Genomic DNA, 14,743 nt, shown 5'->3' with positions numbered 1-14,743 from the left:
TAGTATGACCTTTTTTTTCCCCTCCTTCCCTTGCTTCCCCCCCCCCCCCCATCCCCCTTCCTCCCACCCTGTCCCTGCTCCCTTCCCTGCCCATCTCAGGGAGCCTGGGGCCAATGGGCTCCTGCAGACGATCAAATGTCACTATAAGTTGAGAGCTGCAGCACCTTGGGACGCTTGCAGATCCCAGCCTGCCTGTCCCCCTCGCCAGGGAGCTCAGTGCTTCTCTCTGCTCCTCCCAGGTAAGCAGCAGCTGGGCCAGGGGATGCTGCTGGGGGCTGAAACCACAGCGGGGTGAGCCTTGGCTTGCAAGAAGCAGCGAGGGAGGGTTGTGGTCCACAGGGGCTGAAGGAAAAGGCATTTGTCCTGCTTGGCTTTGGTTGGGCATCGCACAAGGCTGGTGTCACCCACAGAGATTGGGGGGGCTGAGCTCTCCAGGCTCGCTGGTGGGGGTAAAAGGTGTGGGACTGGGGGTGAAGTGGCATCTCTTGGGGTACTTGGGGATAACTTGGTCCAGCAGAGGGAAGGAAGCACTGAGCTTCCCTCCTATGTCACCTGGAGAAAGGGACAGCCGAGGGGGGAGGGATGAAGGACAGGGTCGTTGGTCAGGCTGCTGGCTGGTGAGGGGGGCTGGAGACCCGAGAAACACTGAGGGGGTGGTAGAAAACTGCCCCTTCCCACGGCAAAGAGAGAAGCCCCCTGGAAAACTGCCCCTTCCCACAGCAAAGAGAGAAGCCCCCTGGAAAACTGCCCCTTCCCACGGCAAAGAGAGAAGCCCCCACACCACAGAGGGGTGGGAGGAGTGGGCTGAGTTCAGGGTGTTGCTGGGCTGCTCCCTGCATGCCCCACTGGCCTGAGTGCCTCCTGTGGGGATTCCCCCTCTGTGGGGAGGGCTTCTCCCCCTCAGCCTGCAAAACCTCTGGTCATTGGGGTGGGGGATCCTGCAGCAGCAGTCTCACCACCGCTGGAGGCAGTGATGGCAGCAGTTTGGGTGGGAGCAGGGCTGGAGGGGATGGCTGGGGCAAGCAGCCCTCCCTCATGGATGCAAGGGCAGGGGCAGGCAGGAGGCAAACGGCTATTGCTTTCCAGCCCTCTCTCAGCTGCTTTGCTCCTAGCAAACCCCACTCAGGCATGGGGTGGAGAAGGCTGAGGGGCACATTTTGGGGCAGGGAATGGGGGGCTTGCTGGGGGGCTGGGGTGGAGCTTGCAGCAGAACTTGGGTCCTGCTACCCCTCTCTTGGCAGCAGCACTGGGGTGGGGGCTTCACTCTCTAGCCCTGGGGAGAGAAATGCTTTGTGATGGGAAGTCCTGAGCAGTTCAGCAACAAAGGGTGGAGGCAGAGGGATAGAAGAGAGAGATACTGAAGTCTATGACCAGTATTGATAGATTTAATCTCTATGTAAAGACTGCTATTACTATACTGGGATTCATGTGTGTATTCTAAGCCCAGGCTGGATGAGGCTTTGAGCAGCCTGATCTGGCAGGAGGAGTCCCTGCCCATGGCAGGGGGGTTGGAACTGGAGGATCTTAAGGTCCCTTCCAGCCCAAACCACTCTGTGATTTCTAACCCAGACCTCTCTCTCTAAGCACACAACCAAATGTGTGCAGTGGGTTTGCAGCAGCTCCTGCTAGGAAAGTGTGACCAGGAGGAGCTGCTTGTGGACCCTCCTCCTAGTCCTGCCCTGCTGGCTCTCCCTGCCAGCTCCCATCACCCAGGCATGGCCACTTCTGCCCTGCCCATGGCCACACAGCTCCTGCTACCTTGCCTCCCTTGTATGGCCTGGCTTGGGAGGGGGTGATTGATGGGTGAGTTATTTCCAGGGATGGCCTGGAGGTGCAAGGCAGCCCTTCTCCCCCCTCCTCCCTCCCCCCCTTCCTGGCTGCATTCTCAGCTGCTAAGAGGCTTCTTGGGATGTGCTGGCTCTGCTCTTTCAGCCAAGGACAGGAGGAGCATGTGGGGCCAAAAGGGATGTGGCACTGCTGCCCACCTCACCTGGGGCTGCTGAGGGTTAGGGGATTGGCCATGGAATCACTGAGGTTAGAAAAGACCTCTAAGGTCATCAAGTCCAACTGGTAGCCCAACATTTCCATGGCTGCTAAGCCACGTCCCCAGGTGCCAGATCTCCACATCTTTTGTCCTCCTAGCCACGACCTGCTTAGCTTCAACTAATGCAGGAAACAACCTTTGCTTTCAGCTTCAAGGAGCAAAAAGCAGGCAGGAAAGGGTTGGTTTTTGGGGCTGCCTTTTTTCCCCCCCATGTGTTTTGATTCCCTTCCAGCTGGTGGGCAGCATTCACTAATTGGTTTTATTACATCCTCAAACCCCAGCCAAGACCAGACCCTACTCTTCTTTTTTTTGCCTTCCTTCCCCCTGCCACTGTACAAACAAACCCCAGTTATTGCCTTGAGGTGCTAACAGCCTTAATCTCAGGCTGGGTGTGCTGTGTGGAAAGCCTTTTGCCACCAAAGGGCAATCCTGAGCCAGTTGGAGGCTTTCCATTGCCTTCAGCAAACTTACTCCTGACTGCAAAAAAAAACCCCCAACACAACCCAAACCCCAAGCCAGCTCTTAGCAGCTTGCTTGGTTTGGTGCCTTCTGGCTGTCAGTGGGGTTTGGTTGTGCTGGCTGCCTCGCTGGTGTGGATGGTTGGAAGAGCCTTTCCCATCTTGGTTGGCTGTTGCTGGGATGGGCAATGTTTTGCCCCTAGCTTTGAGGGAGCAGATGGCTCTGGAATGCCATGAGGTGGGCAGATGCCTTGCCCTTCTTGAGGCAAGGCCTTTTTGGCTTTCTAGGCAGTGGGAGTGAGCTTCAGTGCCAGCCCCTCCTGATGAAGCAACCCAATCTGGCTCAGCCTTTGGCCCTGGTGAGGTTGAAGCCTTGCATCGTCCCCACCCTGGGTTTCTTTGTCTCCCCTCTGGGCTTTCTGCTCTCTGCACAGAGTCTGCCAAGGCACTAGGCATTAATTTGTTATATCTAGGGCCCCAAACCACCCCTCACAGCCCCCTCCAGAGCTGGGGGTCCTGCAGTGCAAGGGCTGTTGGCATTCCTGCTGGGCTTTTAGGGCTGGCAGATGGCTGCCACCCAAACCCCCCCTCACGGGGCTCAGATTAGCGAGCCTGGAAGGGTGGAGAGGGGCAGCCAACGTGACATCCCTCAGCAAGATGTCCCTCAGAGCTCAAGTGGAGAGCAGATGAGCTCATTCCAGCGACTGTTCATGGAAAGGCTGATTGCAAAGGCTCCTGCGGACTCCAATAGCTGCGCTGTGTGCCTGCGCTGCCCTCAGCAGAAGTTCGCTCTCTGAGCGCACAGACCCGGAGCTCCCCAGCTGCTTTCATCTCCAGCTCTGAGCAGCATTACTCTTCTCACTGCAGTGAGTTTTAGCCCAAAGCCCTTTGAAAATCCTCTTGTTTGTGGATTTTTTTTTATCCCCCCCCCCCCCCCCCCCCTTGGAAATCTGGGGGCTATAAATCAAAGGCAGAGCCCCTAGGAGGCTTGGCTGTTGCCCTGAGTTTTATAGCTGATGCATTTTGGAGGAAGCCAACAGCTGGGCATCTGGCAGGTTCACCCTGCAGGCTTCTGCCAGGAGAAGCTCTGCTGCCCTGCTGCATTAAACCAACAGACTGTCAAGCATTATTACTAATAGCCTGAATCAATTTTGGAGGCTGAAATGGGATTGCAAACCTTCCAGGCACTGTGCAGATAGCAAGGGGAAGTCTTTATTATCCTGAAGGTTTGATGATCTAGATTAAAGAGGCCAGGGGAGAGAGACCAGAGGTGGTGGCAGAATCCAAGCCAGCCACAGAAAGAGCAGCAGGAATTAGTGCAGCAGGAAAGGCTTTTGCAAACCTGAACTTCCTCCCAGATCCATGGAGTGGGTTGGGTGGGAAGGGACTTTAAAGGTCATCCAGACCAACCCCACTGAAGGACATCTTCAACTAGACCAGGTTGCCCAGATTCCTTCTGCCTGGTGGGGTTAGAGTTCATACCTGAGGATATGAAGGGGTTCATATAGAGTTCATACCTGAGGGGGCAATCAGAGCAGCCTGGAACCAAGAGCTCAGTGAACCCAGATCTCGTGTGTCCTAGCAGTAAGTAGATCATCCTCCCAGCTAGGTCCTAGCATAGCCATTGGTGGCACTGCTTCCAAGGCAAGGCTGAGCTTCAGGAAGAGGACAAATGAGGAGCTGGAAGGACAAATGAGGAGCTGGAAGGACAGATGCTGGCTGTTTGTTGCTGCTGAGAAGGTGGAGAGTTGGAGTCCTGTTGGTGTGAACGTGTGGTGCTCAGGGGCGTTGCTGGGCAGCAGAGAGAATCCCTTATAGGGCAGGGTTGGAGCCTGTGGGATTACTGCCTTCCTCTGAAATAGAAGGCTGCTGAGCTGCAGTTGTTCCTTCTGAACCTAAGGCAGCCCACCTGCTCCTTCAAGACACCTCTCATATATCAGCTGAGTAATGAAGTCATGGGAGCCATGCTTTGGGTGTCCCAGTGAGGAGGAGCCTGCTTTCTAATTTAAGCCCCCACCCCCCCTCAGTGGATGTGGAGGAAGTTTTGGGGGGCCCTTGCTCACCTCCTCTGTGCAGCTGAGGCTTTCAGGAGAGCCATGGGGTGGTGTTGCTGCTGACCAGGCACAGCCTGTGGTGTTACCATCGTGCTCTCTGAACGGCAGCACCATGGCTGAGGGTCTGGTGTACACACACAGCAGTGGTCCTGTCCATCCCTTGCCCTTCCCTGGCTACAACTGAGCCTGTGAAGAAGTGTGAGCCATGGCAGCACCATGGTTGGGTTCATTCCTCCCCTGTGGCATGAGGAGGGCCTGCAATGAACACAATTGGTTGTCACAGAATGCTGTGGGTGGAAGGGACCTCCAAAGGTCATCCAGAGCAACCCCCTCTGCAGTGACCAGGAGCATCCTCAACTAGACCAGGTTGCCCAGAGCCCTGTTGAGCCTCACCTTGAATGCCTCCAGGGATGAAGCCCCAACCACCTCCCTGAGCAACCTGTTCCAGTGTTCCGTTTACCCTCATGGGGAAGAACCTGCTCCTAGCATCCAATCTGCATCTGCTCTGCTCTGGTTTGAAACCATTGTCCCTTGTTATGCTCTCTGGTGTCCAGCTTTGGGTTCCCTAGCTCCAGAGAGACAGGAGACTACTGCAGAGAGTCCAGGGGAGGCTACAAAGCTGCTGAGGGGCCTGGAGCAGCTCTGTGAGGAGCAAAGGCTGAGAGCCCTGGGGCTGTTGAGCCTGGAGAAGAGCAGCCCCAGAGGGGAGCTGAGCAATGCTCAGCAAGAGCTGAAGTGTTGGGGGCAAGAGGCTGGGGCCAGACTCTTGTCAGTGGTGCCCAGGGACAGGACAAAGGGAACAAACTGGAGCCCAGGAGGTTCAATTTGAAGAGGAGGAAAAACTTCTTTCTTGTGAGGGTGCTGGAGCCCTGGAGCAGGCTGCCCAGGGAGGTTGTGGAGTCTCCTTCTCTGGAGAGATTCCAAACCCTCCTGGGCAAGCTGCTGTGGGTGCCCTGCTTTAGCAGGGGGGTTGGGCTGGATGGTCTGCAGAGGTCCCTTCCAAGCCCCACCAGGCTGTGGTGATGCAGTGCTGATGTGGATTGCCTAAGCAGGCACTTGGCCAGTTTCATCTTGAAGCAATCAGCAGCCAATTGTTCCTTCACTCCCCAGCTGTAGAGCGCAGACAGGCTTCTGGGTGCTGACACACAGGGAGTTATCTCTGGGGTTATCTCTGGGTGGGGAGGCAGTTTGTTATGTGCTTATTTTAGCTCTGACTGATGCTGTGGAGCTGGCTCCTTCCCACTTGTGCTAGTGTGAAAGATGGAGAAACTTCTCTGATCTTGCTGGAGAGATGGAGATACCAAATGGGAGCAAGAGGACACCCTGGCCCCTGCCTGGCTCCCTGAGCCGCTGGGAGTTTTGGAACTTAAAGCCAGGTCCACGTTTCTCCCCCTGGGCCTGCCTGTGGGAAGCAGCTGAGCTGCTGGAGCATGTCTTTCCAGATGAACATTTCCTCTGCCCCTCCTAGAATCAGAGAACTGTCAGGGTTGGAAGGGACCTCAAGGCTCAGCCAGTTCCAACCCCCTGCCATGGCCAGGGACACCTCACACTGCAGCAGGTTGCTCACAGCCACATCCAGCCTGGCTGCAAACACCTCCAGGCAGGAGGCTTCCACCACCTCCCTGGGCAGCCTGTGCCAGGCTCTCACCACCCTCATGGGGAACAACTTCTTCCTCACAGCCAATCTCAATCTACCCATTTCTAGTTTTGCTCCATTCCCCCCTGTCCTATCCCTCCCTGACACCCTCAAAAGTCCCTCCCCAGCTTTCCTGGAGCCCTCTTCAGATACTGGAAGGCCACAGTTAGGTCTCCTGGGAGCCTTCTCTTCTCCAGACTGAACAACCCAACTCCCTCAGTCTGTCCTCACAGCAGAGCAGCTCCAGCCCTCTGCTCATCCATGTGGCCCTTCTCTGGACACCTTCCAGCACCTCCAGATTCTTCTTGTAATAGAGGCTCCAGCACTGGACTCAGTACTCCAGCTGTGGTCTCTCCAGAGCAGAGGGGGAGAATCCCCTCCCTGCCCCTGCTGGCTCTGCTTCCCTTGCTGCAGCCCAGGCTGGGATTTGCTTTCTGGGCTGCAAATGCTTCTTCTTCTCTGCCCTGTGTTGCCCCCACATTGTCAGTGTTGGTGGGGGACTGGCTTGCCTTTCCCCCTCCCCCCCTTTCCCCTCAAATGTCAAGCCATCTGCTCCTGCCTTGGTGTTTTAAGGAAGCCTGTGACTAATAACACCTTTTTTTTTTGCCATCTTTTCCCTAGGAACTCTTCACCACCATGTCTGATACCGAGGAAGTGTAAGTAGAGAGGAAGCCACCTGCATGTTCATCTGCTCAGCTTGGCTCCACACAGCACAGCAAGGGCATCTCCATGGGGACCAGGGCTGTGCTCCTCCCAAAGCCCCCTGAGGCAGTGGGGAAAGGGCTATAGGACATCCTCCACCTAGCTCAGCTTGTCCCATCCTCAGTGGCCATGGCAGTGCTGAGGAGGGGGCATAAAACACCTAGGGGAAAGGGCTATAGGACATCCTCCACCTAGCTCAGCTTGTCCCATCCTCAGTGGCCATGGCAGTGCTGAGGAGGGGGCATAAAACACATAGGGGAAAGGGCTATAGGACATCCTCCAAACACCTCCACATAGCCTAACTTGTGCCATCCTCAGTGGCCACTGCAGTGCTGAGGAGGGGGAATAAAACACATAGGGGAGTGGAAGAGCCATAGAGGAGGTTTAGTGCCATGCCAGCATCAGAGGCACCATGGACAGTGGTCACTTAGCTCCCTCCTCTATTAGGAGGTAGTTTCAGCTCAAGCTGTGTCATTTACAAAGTGACTGGCTGGACAATCCTCATCATGGCTGTCAGTTGTGGATGTTTTCCAGAGGTGATTGTGGCCCCTTTTTAAAGGCAATCTCTAGCTAACAGGTCCAGTGTTCAGTGTCTGGCCCCAGGGCTGCTCCTGGGGTTGGGTTTCACACATGGTGATGGCAGAGAGGAGCAGCTGTCAGGTGGGCACAAGGGACAAGGACAGACTGTGGTCATAGAATCAACCAGGTTGGAAAAGACCTCAGAGATCATCAGGTCCAACATCTCCTGACAACTAAAACCATGGCTCTGAGTGCCACATCCAATCCTTGCCTGAACACCTCCAGGGCTGGGGACTCCCTGGGCAGCCATGGGAAGAGCAGCTGGTCTGTGCCACAGCTTTATCACAAAGCCCTGTGGTTCAAGGAGCCTGTGGCACCTCAGGGCTGGCCTGGGCCATCAGCTGGAGGGCAGCTTCCCCAGCGCACCAGGGCTGAGGTCCAGCTTCCAGCAGCTGTGGAGGCATCACGTTGTGGTCCTGTGGTAGTGGCATTATCCCTGGATACAGCTCCTCCAGGCTCAAACCCACTAAAAGCAACCCCAGCCCCCAGGTGCTTTGTGACTCAAACCCAAATGGCTCCTGCAAGAGCTGTGGGAGGAGGGGGGAGAGCACACACAAGAGACCAGGCTGCAAACACCAGTGCCTGGGGCTGCTTCAGAGTATGGTTGAGAGCTTGGCAACAACGTGGGGTGAGAGCAATATTCCTCTAGTCTCAATAACCTTTTTTCCCCCCTCTCTCTCACAGGGATCAAGGAGAGGGTGAGTCTTAAATCTGTCTCCAGCTGCTTCCACCCCAGCCTGCAGCGCTCCCTGGACACGTCTGCCTTCTCCTCCCTGCCCCTTGCTGAGGTTCTAGCACCACAGGGCTGGACAAACCGCAGGTTTCCTTTCTGCACCTCCGGCTGTCACCAGCTCCTGCTGGTGGTGAATACCTGTAGCCCTTTGGGCTGGCCCTGGGCTGCGGGCAGCCCTTCGGGGCTCAGCCCTACGCCGCTGCTCCTCTTGCAGGATGCTGCCAGTTTTTGCAGGGCCACTGCCATCTGCTGGCAACTTCTTCGAGGCTTTTGTGCACAAGATTCTGGCTTTAAAGCACAAAGCATCGCTGTAGACATACAAGCAACAGGGGTAGAAATACACCTTGGGCTTTCTTCACTGCTTCTCCTTACCCTTTGGGGTCCTTTCTGCCCCTTCCTTCCTTCTAACCCACGTCTACACCCAAGTTCCTCTTGCCCAAGAAAAGCAGCAACACAATACCACAGAGTCATAGAATAGCAGGGGTTGGAAAGGACCTCTGGAGATGCTCTAGTCCATCCCCCACTGCCAAAGCTGGTTCACCTAGGACAAGCCACACAGAAACACATCCAGGGGGGTTTGGGAAGTCATAGGATCAACCAGGTTGGGAAAGACCTCAGAGATCATCAAGTCCACCCTGTTACCTAATAACACCTCCTGACAACTAAACCATGGCTCCAAGTGCCACATCTAATCCTTTTCTGAACACCTCCAGGGATGGGGGCTCCACCACCTCCCTGGGCAGCACATCCCAGTGGCTAATTACTCTTTCTGGGAAGAACTTTCTCCTCACCTCCAGTCTAAACCTCCCCTGGCACAGCTTGAGGCTGTGTCCCCTTGTTCTGGTGCTGGGTGCCTGGGAGAAGAGACCAACCCCCACCTGGCTACAACCTCCTTTCAGGTAGCTGTAGAGAGCAAGAGGATCTACAGACAAGGAGACCCCACACCCTCCCTCCCCTCTTGGCACCTCTTCTCTCAGAGTCAGTTTAGAATCACAGCATGGGTTGGGTTGGAAGGGACCTCCAAAGGCCATCCAGTCCAAGCCCCCTGCAGCCAGCAGGGACATCCTCCACCACAGCAGCTTGCTCAGAGCCTTGTCCTGCCCCACCTCGAAGATCTGCAGGGCTGGGGGCCTCAACTCTTTCTTTACTTGCTATTTGGCTTGCTGATTTGGCCTCTTTGAGACCACCCTGCCCAGCCTCCCTGGGAGCTCAAAGGGCTCTGCCACAGGTAATGTCCTAGCAATGCATCAAGGCTGATGGTTGATTTATCTGCCTTTTTTTCCTCCCCCCCTCCCTTACTCCAATGCAGAGGAATACGAAGAAGAAGGTAACAAACCCTCCTGGGATGTAATTTAGCTTTCTTTGGTTCTTGGTGCTGCACTTCCCTTGTCTGGGTCTCACCCTCCTCTTTGGTGCTGGCTGCTAAAGGTGATGTGAAACACTTGATCAGGAGCTCAGTCGGACAGCAGAGGGGCAGCCAAGGCTGGGGGGAGGGTCAGGATGTGCAGAGCCTTCCTGCTGGGGTGAAATGCTCTGCAGGGGGTGGTTGGAAAGCTGGGAGTGAAGCTCTCCATCAGCTGAAGGTGCTCTAGAGCAGGGGCTGGGGCAGAGCTCACACAGCCTACAGTGGGTGACATCCAGCTCTTCTCATTTGGGGGGTGGGGGAATAGTCCATGGATGGAGTTTCAATGTTGAAATTGAGCTGAAGAGCAAGGAGAAGAAGAGCTGAAGGAAGAGGAGGGGGTAGGGATCCGACTGGCACAGATGAAGTCTTTTAAATGCACCTTTAGCTGGCACAAGGTGATTTGACAAGCTGTGAGAGACAGAGCTCTGCTCTGGAAAGATGGAGCATGGAAAGCCCTTCTCACCCAAGTGAGAATCAGAGGCTGGGGTGGGTTGCAAAGCACCTTTAGAGATGATCTATCCCATCCACCCCCTGCAGTCAGCAGGGGACATCTGCAGCTGCAGCAGGTTGCTCAGAGCTCCAGACAACCTCCCCTGGGATGTCTACCACCTCCCTGGGCAACCTGGGCCAGGGTCTCACCACCCTCGTGGTCAAATGCTTTTTTTTCCCTTCTCTCCAGCCTGAATCTCCCTCTCTTAGTTTCAAACCATCATCCTTTGTCCTGTCACAACTGGCCCTGCTGCAATTCTTTCCCCAGCTTTTTGATCAGCTCCTCTAAGGACTGAAAGGCCACCATAAGGTCTCCCTGGAGACTTCTCTTCCTCAGGCTGAACAACCCCCAGCTCTCTCAGCCTCTCCTGCCAGCAGAGGGGTTCCAGCCTTTGAATCCTTTCTAATGGAGTTGTTTCAGCCTCTGTGGGCAGCAGGGAGAGGACAATTTTGGAGATGTATTGCTGCCTGTTTGACAGACTGACTTCAGTTCAGGAGAGGTTAGCTGCTGGCTGTCATCCTTCATTTCCTTGGGTTGTCTGGGGCAGAGACAGAGGATTTCCTCCCAGGATCTGCCCTTAGTGTCCAAGACATCTTCTAAGGGGTTGAGAGCAAAGCTGTTTACTGGGAAGTGGAATATGAAAGGTCTGACAGCAGCTCCAAGACAGAGACTTGCCCTGTGTAGCAGTATCCTCCCTGAGGATTTCACATGCCACTGTTTGGAGGTTGGTTTGGCCACAGATAACCCAAAGCTACTCCAACCAGCTGATTCCCATCAGCAGTGGTGGGAAGAGAGGTGGCACTGCAGCCATGCTGGAATAGTTCCTGCCCTGAGGGACTTCAGCTTTATGTCTTCCCTTCTCCTAGCACTGCTGCTGAGAATCATAGGATCAGTAAGGTTGGAAAAGACCTCAGAGATCACCAAGTCCAACCTGTCACCCAACACCTCCTGACAACTAAACCATGGCTCCAAGTGCCACATCCAATCCCTTTTTGGGATGGGGACTCCACCACCTCCCTGGGCAGCACATTCCAGTGGCCAATTCCTCTTTCTGGGAAGAACTTTCTCCTCCCCTCCAGCCTGAACCTCCCCTGGCGCAGCTTGAGACTGTGTCCTCTTGTTCTGGTGCTGGGGAAGGTCGAGGGCTATGAAAACAGAGATGCCAAGGAGGTTGTAGATCTGCCTTCAGCCATCACTGCACCTCCAGTCCTGCTGGATGGGCAAAGGCAGGGAGATGAAGGTGCTAGTCCTGCTCCATCCTTCCTGCCTTGTCAAATGTCCAAAGAGGAAGCAAAGGGTGTTGCTCCCACAGGCAAGCATTCCTGAAAGGAGAAGCATTTCCTGCCTTTCTCCTTCCTTCTTCCCTTCCTTCCTTCCTTCTTCCCTTCCTTCCTTCTTCCCTTCCTTCCTTCTTCCCTTCCTTCCTTCTTCCCTTCCTTCCTTCCTTCTTCCCTTCCTTCCTTCCTTCTTCCCTTCCTTCCTTCCTTCTTCCCTTCCTTCCTTCCTTCTTCCCTTCCTTCCTTCCTTCTTCCCTTCCTTCCTTCCTTCTTCCCTTCCTTCCTTCCTTCTTCCCTTCCTTCCTTCCTTCTTCCCTTCCTTCCTTCCTTCCTTCTTCCCTTCCTTCCTTCCTTCCTTCTTCCCTTCCTTCCTTCCTTCTTCCCTTCCTTCCTTCCTTCTTCCCTTCCTTCCTTCCTTCTTCCCTTCCTTCCTTCCTTCTTCCCTTCCTTCCTTCCTTCTTCCCTTCCTTCCTTCCTTCTTCCCTTCCTTCCTTCCTTCTTCCCTTCCTTCCTTCCTTCTTCCCTTCCTTCCTTCCTTCTTCCCTTCCTTCCTTCTTCCCTTCCTTCCTTCTTCCCTTCCTTCCTTCTTCCCTTCCTTCCTTCTTCCCTTCCTTCCTTCTTCCCTTCCTTCCTTCTTCCCTTCCTTCCTTCTTCCCTTCCTTCCTTCTTCCCTTCCTTCCTTCTTCCCTTCCTTCCTTCTTCCCTTCCTTCCTTCTTCCCTTCCTTCCTTCTTCCCTTCCTTCCTTCTTCCCTTCCTTCCTTCTTCCCTTCCTTCCTTCTTCCCTTCCTTCCTTCTTCCCTTCCTTCCTTCTTCCCTTCCTTCCTTCTTCCCTTCCTTCCTTCTTCCCTTCCTTCCTTCTTCCCTTCCTTCCTTCTTCCCTTCCTTCCTTCTTCCCTTCCTTCCTTCTTCCCTTCCTTCCTTCTTCCCTTCCTTCCTTCTTCCCTTCCTTCCTTCTTCCCTTCCTTCCTTCTTCCCTTCCTTCCTTCTTCCCTTCCTTCCTTCTTCCCTTCCTTCCTTCTTCCCTTCCTTCCCTCCCTAACGGTCTATTTCTGAGTTCCAAGAGTGTAATGCTAATATCAGCTTAATAGGCAGATGACTTCCTGTTCTTTTGGGGGTTTTAATCTGCATGACTGTCTCCTCAGAGGTGTTCCTCACTCTCCACTTCCATTTGTGCTCTCTGCCCCAACCATCCACTCCATTCCCATGTAACTTTCCTCCATCACTCTCTAACCCTATTTGTCCTCCTCTCTCCAGGCCTTAGCTCACCCCAAACTCAGCATCTAACCTTTCTTTTTCTCCTGTTCTCCTCTTCCTGCTTGCTCTTGCTGCTTGGTCCATGACACTTGCCAGCTGAAGCTCAGGAGGAAGGTATGTGCTGGGGCTTCTGCTTGCCTCCCTTCTCCCAGCAGGGAGGGGGAAGAAATCCAGAGCTAAGGGTTGATGCCTTGGGGATAAGACTTGGTCCTGAGCTGCAGCTATCCAGGCACTGATGGACATTGAAGGCACTTAGGGAGCTGCTGGGGAAAATTGGCCTGCTGGGATGTTGAGAAAGACATCATCAAACTCCTATAGCTATTAATTGCTAATATATATATATATATTTATATATAACCTTAAATATATCAAATTATATATATATATAAAAGCCAATTGGATATTTCTTGCTTTAATTCATTATTGGTTTGGGTTGATGGTTTGGTTTGTTGGTTTGGTTTGAGGTTGTTGTTTTTTTTCTCCTCCTCTTATTCCTTTTGGTTTAATTCTTTGTTGTTTCATTTTTTTCTCCTCCTCCTCTCATCCCTTCTTGCTGCATGATGGCTCCCCCCCCACAGAAGAGGTTCAAGAAGAAGGTATGTGAAAGAGCTTCTCAGCCCCACCTCTTCCCCACATCAGGGCTGGGGGTGGGTGGGTGGGTGGTCAATGCCTACTTTGGTTTTGAAGGTGGTAGAAGATAGCGGGAGGCAAAAGATGTTGAGCCAAACCCATCTGCAGGCCAAGAGGTTTCCTTGTCTGTTGCCCCAGGTTGACCAGGGGTGCCCCATTGCTTGAGTGTGGGCATGTCTGCTCCTGCCTTGGCAGGAAGCAGGAGGGGAAATGAAGAAGTCATCCTTTCATCTACAGGATCAGAGGATGTCAGGGGTTGGAAGTGACCTCTGGAGGTTATTCAGTCCAACCCCCCTGCCAGGGCAGGAGCATAGAATCCAGCACAGGTCACACAGGAACGCATCCAGATGGGGCTGGGAAGGCTCCAGAGAAGGAGACTCCACAACCTCTCTGGGCAGCCTGCTCCAGTACTCTGTGACCCTCACAGTCAAGAAGTTCCTCCTCCTGTTGTGGTGGAACCTCCTGTGCTGGAGTTTCTATCCATTGCTCCTTGTCCTGTCACAGGGAGCAAGTGAGCAGAGCCTGTCCCCTGCCTCCTGCCCCCCAGCCCTCAGATATTTATGAACATTTAATCAATCCCCTCTCAGTCTTCTCTTCTGCAGAATAAGCAGCCCCAGGGCTCTCAGCCTCTCCTCACCAGGCAGCTCTCCAGTCCCTTCATCATCCTTGTAGTCTCCATTGGACTCTCTCCAGCAGATCCCTGTCCCTCCTGAACTGGGGAGCCCAGAACTGGCCACAGTATTCCAGGTGTGGCCTCAGCAGGGCAGAGCAAAGCCACAGCAGCTTCCAAGGCTGATTTGAAGGCTGCTGTGTGTGGAATCAGCGGGTTAGAACTCAGGAAGTTTCCTGCCAGCTGCCAACTGGTTTCTCCTCTGTAGCTTGGCAGCTAATGATCACATGGATTTTTTTTCCCCAAGTCAAAATCCATCTGTGGCATGTCTGTAGCCACAGTACATATTCTGTATGTACTGTGTGATGTGGAATATTGTATATAAAGCAGTGGATATAGTATGGGTTTGTAGACTATCATATACCTTATGGCTTTATAGGCCATGGTATAGCTTTATAGACCATAATGCACATACAATATAGATTTACAGACCATAATATACATATAATATAGATTTACAGAGCAGAATACAGCTTTACAGAGCAGAATCACAGAATCAGTAAGGTTGGAAAAGACCTCAGAGATCATCAAGTCCAACCTGTCACCCAACACCTCCTGACTAACTAAACCATGGCACCAAGTGCCACGTCCAATCCCCTCTTGAACACCTCCAGGGATGGTGACTCCACCACCTCCCTGGGTAGGACATTCCAATGGCTAACTCTTCTTATAATATGGCTTTATAGACCATAACATAGCTTTATAGGCTAGAATCAGAATCAGTAAGGTTGGAAAAGACCTCAAAGATCATCAAGTCCAACCTATCACCCAAGACCTCATGCCTACTAAACCACGGTACAGCTTTACAGA

General features: G+C 53.6%; 1 protein-coding gene across 32 annotated transcripts in view; it reads left to right on the top strand.

The window, feature by feature from the left end:
- Window positions 1–142: 142 nt before the first annotated feature.
- Window positions 143–14,743, top strand: part of TNNT3 (troponin T3, fast skeletal type) — a 38,675-nt gene continuing 24,074 nt past the window's right edge. For 10 of the 32 annotated variants that reach the window (XM_068148374.1, XM_068148371.1, XM_068148360.1 and 7 more), the window contains exons 1-6: window positions 144–239; window positions 6,814–6,848; window positions 8,158–8,171; window positions 9,516–9,533; window positions 12,730–12,747; window positions 13,212–13,229. In XM_068148374.1, the coding sequence (XP_068004475.1) occupies window positions 6,829–6,848; window positions 8,158–8,171; window positions 9,516–9,533; window positions 12,730–12,747; window positions 13,212–13,229 (88 nt within the window). In that variant the 5' untranslated portion in view covers window positions 144–239; window positions 6,814–6,828. Of the gene's footprint in view, window positions 240–6,813; window positions 6,849–8,157; window positions 8,172–9,515; window positions 9,534–10,541; window positions 10,599–12,729; window positions 12,748–13,211; window positions 13,230–14,743 lie in introns of those variants that run through there. The other 22 variants (XM_068148351.1, XM_068148356.1, XM_068148350.1 and 19 more) reach the window with 7 other exon arrangements.

This window comes from Melanerpes formicivorus, unplaced genomic scaffold (assembly GCF_026170545.1).
Source record: "Melanerpes formicivorus ecotype bairdi unplaced genomic scaffold, bMelFor1.0.p_v2 SCAF_16, whole genome shotgun sequence".
Lineage (NCBI taxonomy): Eukaryota > Metazoa > Chordata > Aves > Piciformes > Picidae > Melanerpes > Melanerpes formicivorus.
The sequence above is the reverse complement of the archived record's forward strand: the minus strand, read 5'-3'. Positions and strand labels throughout refer to the sequence as shown.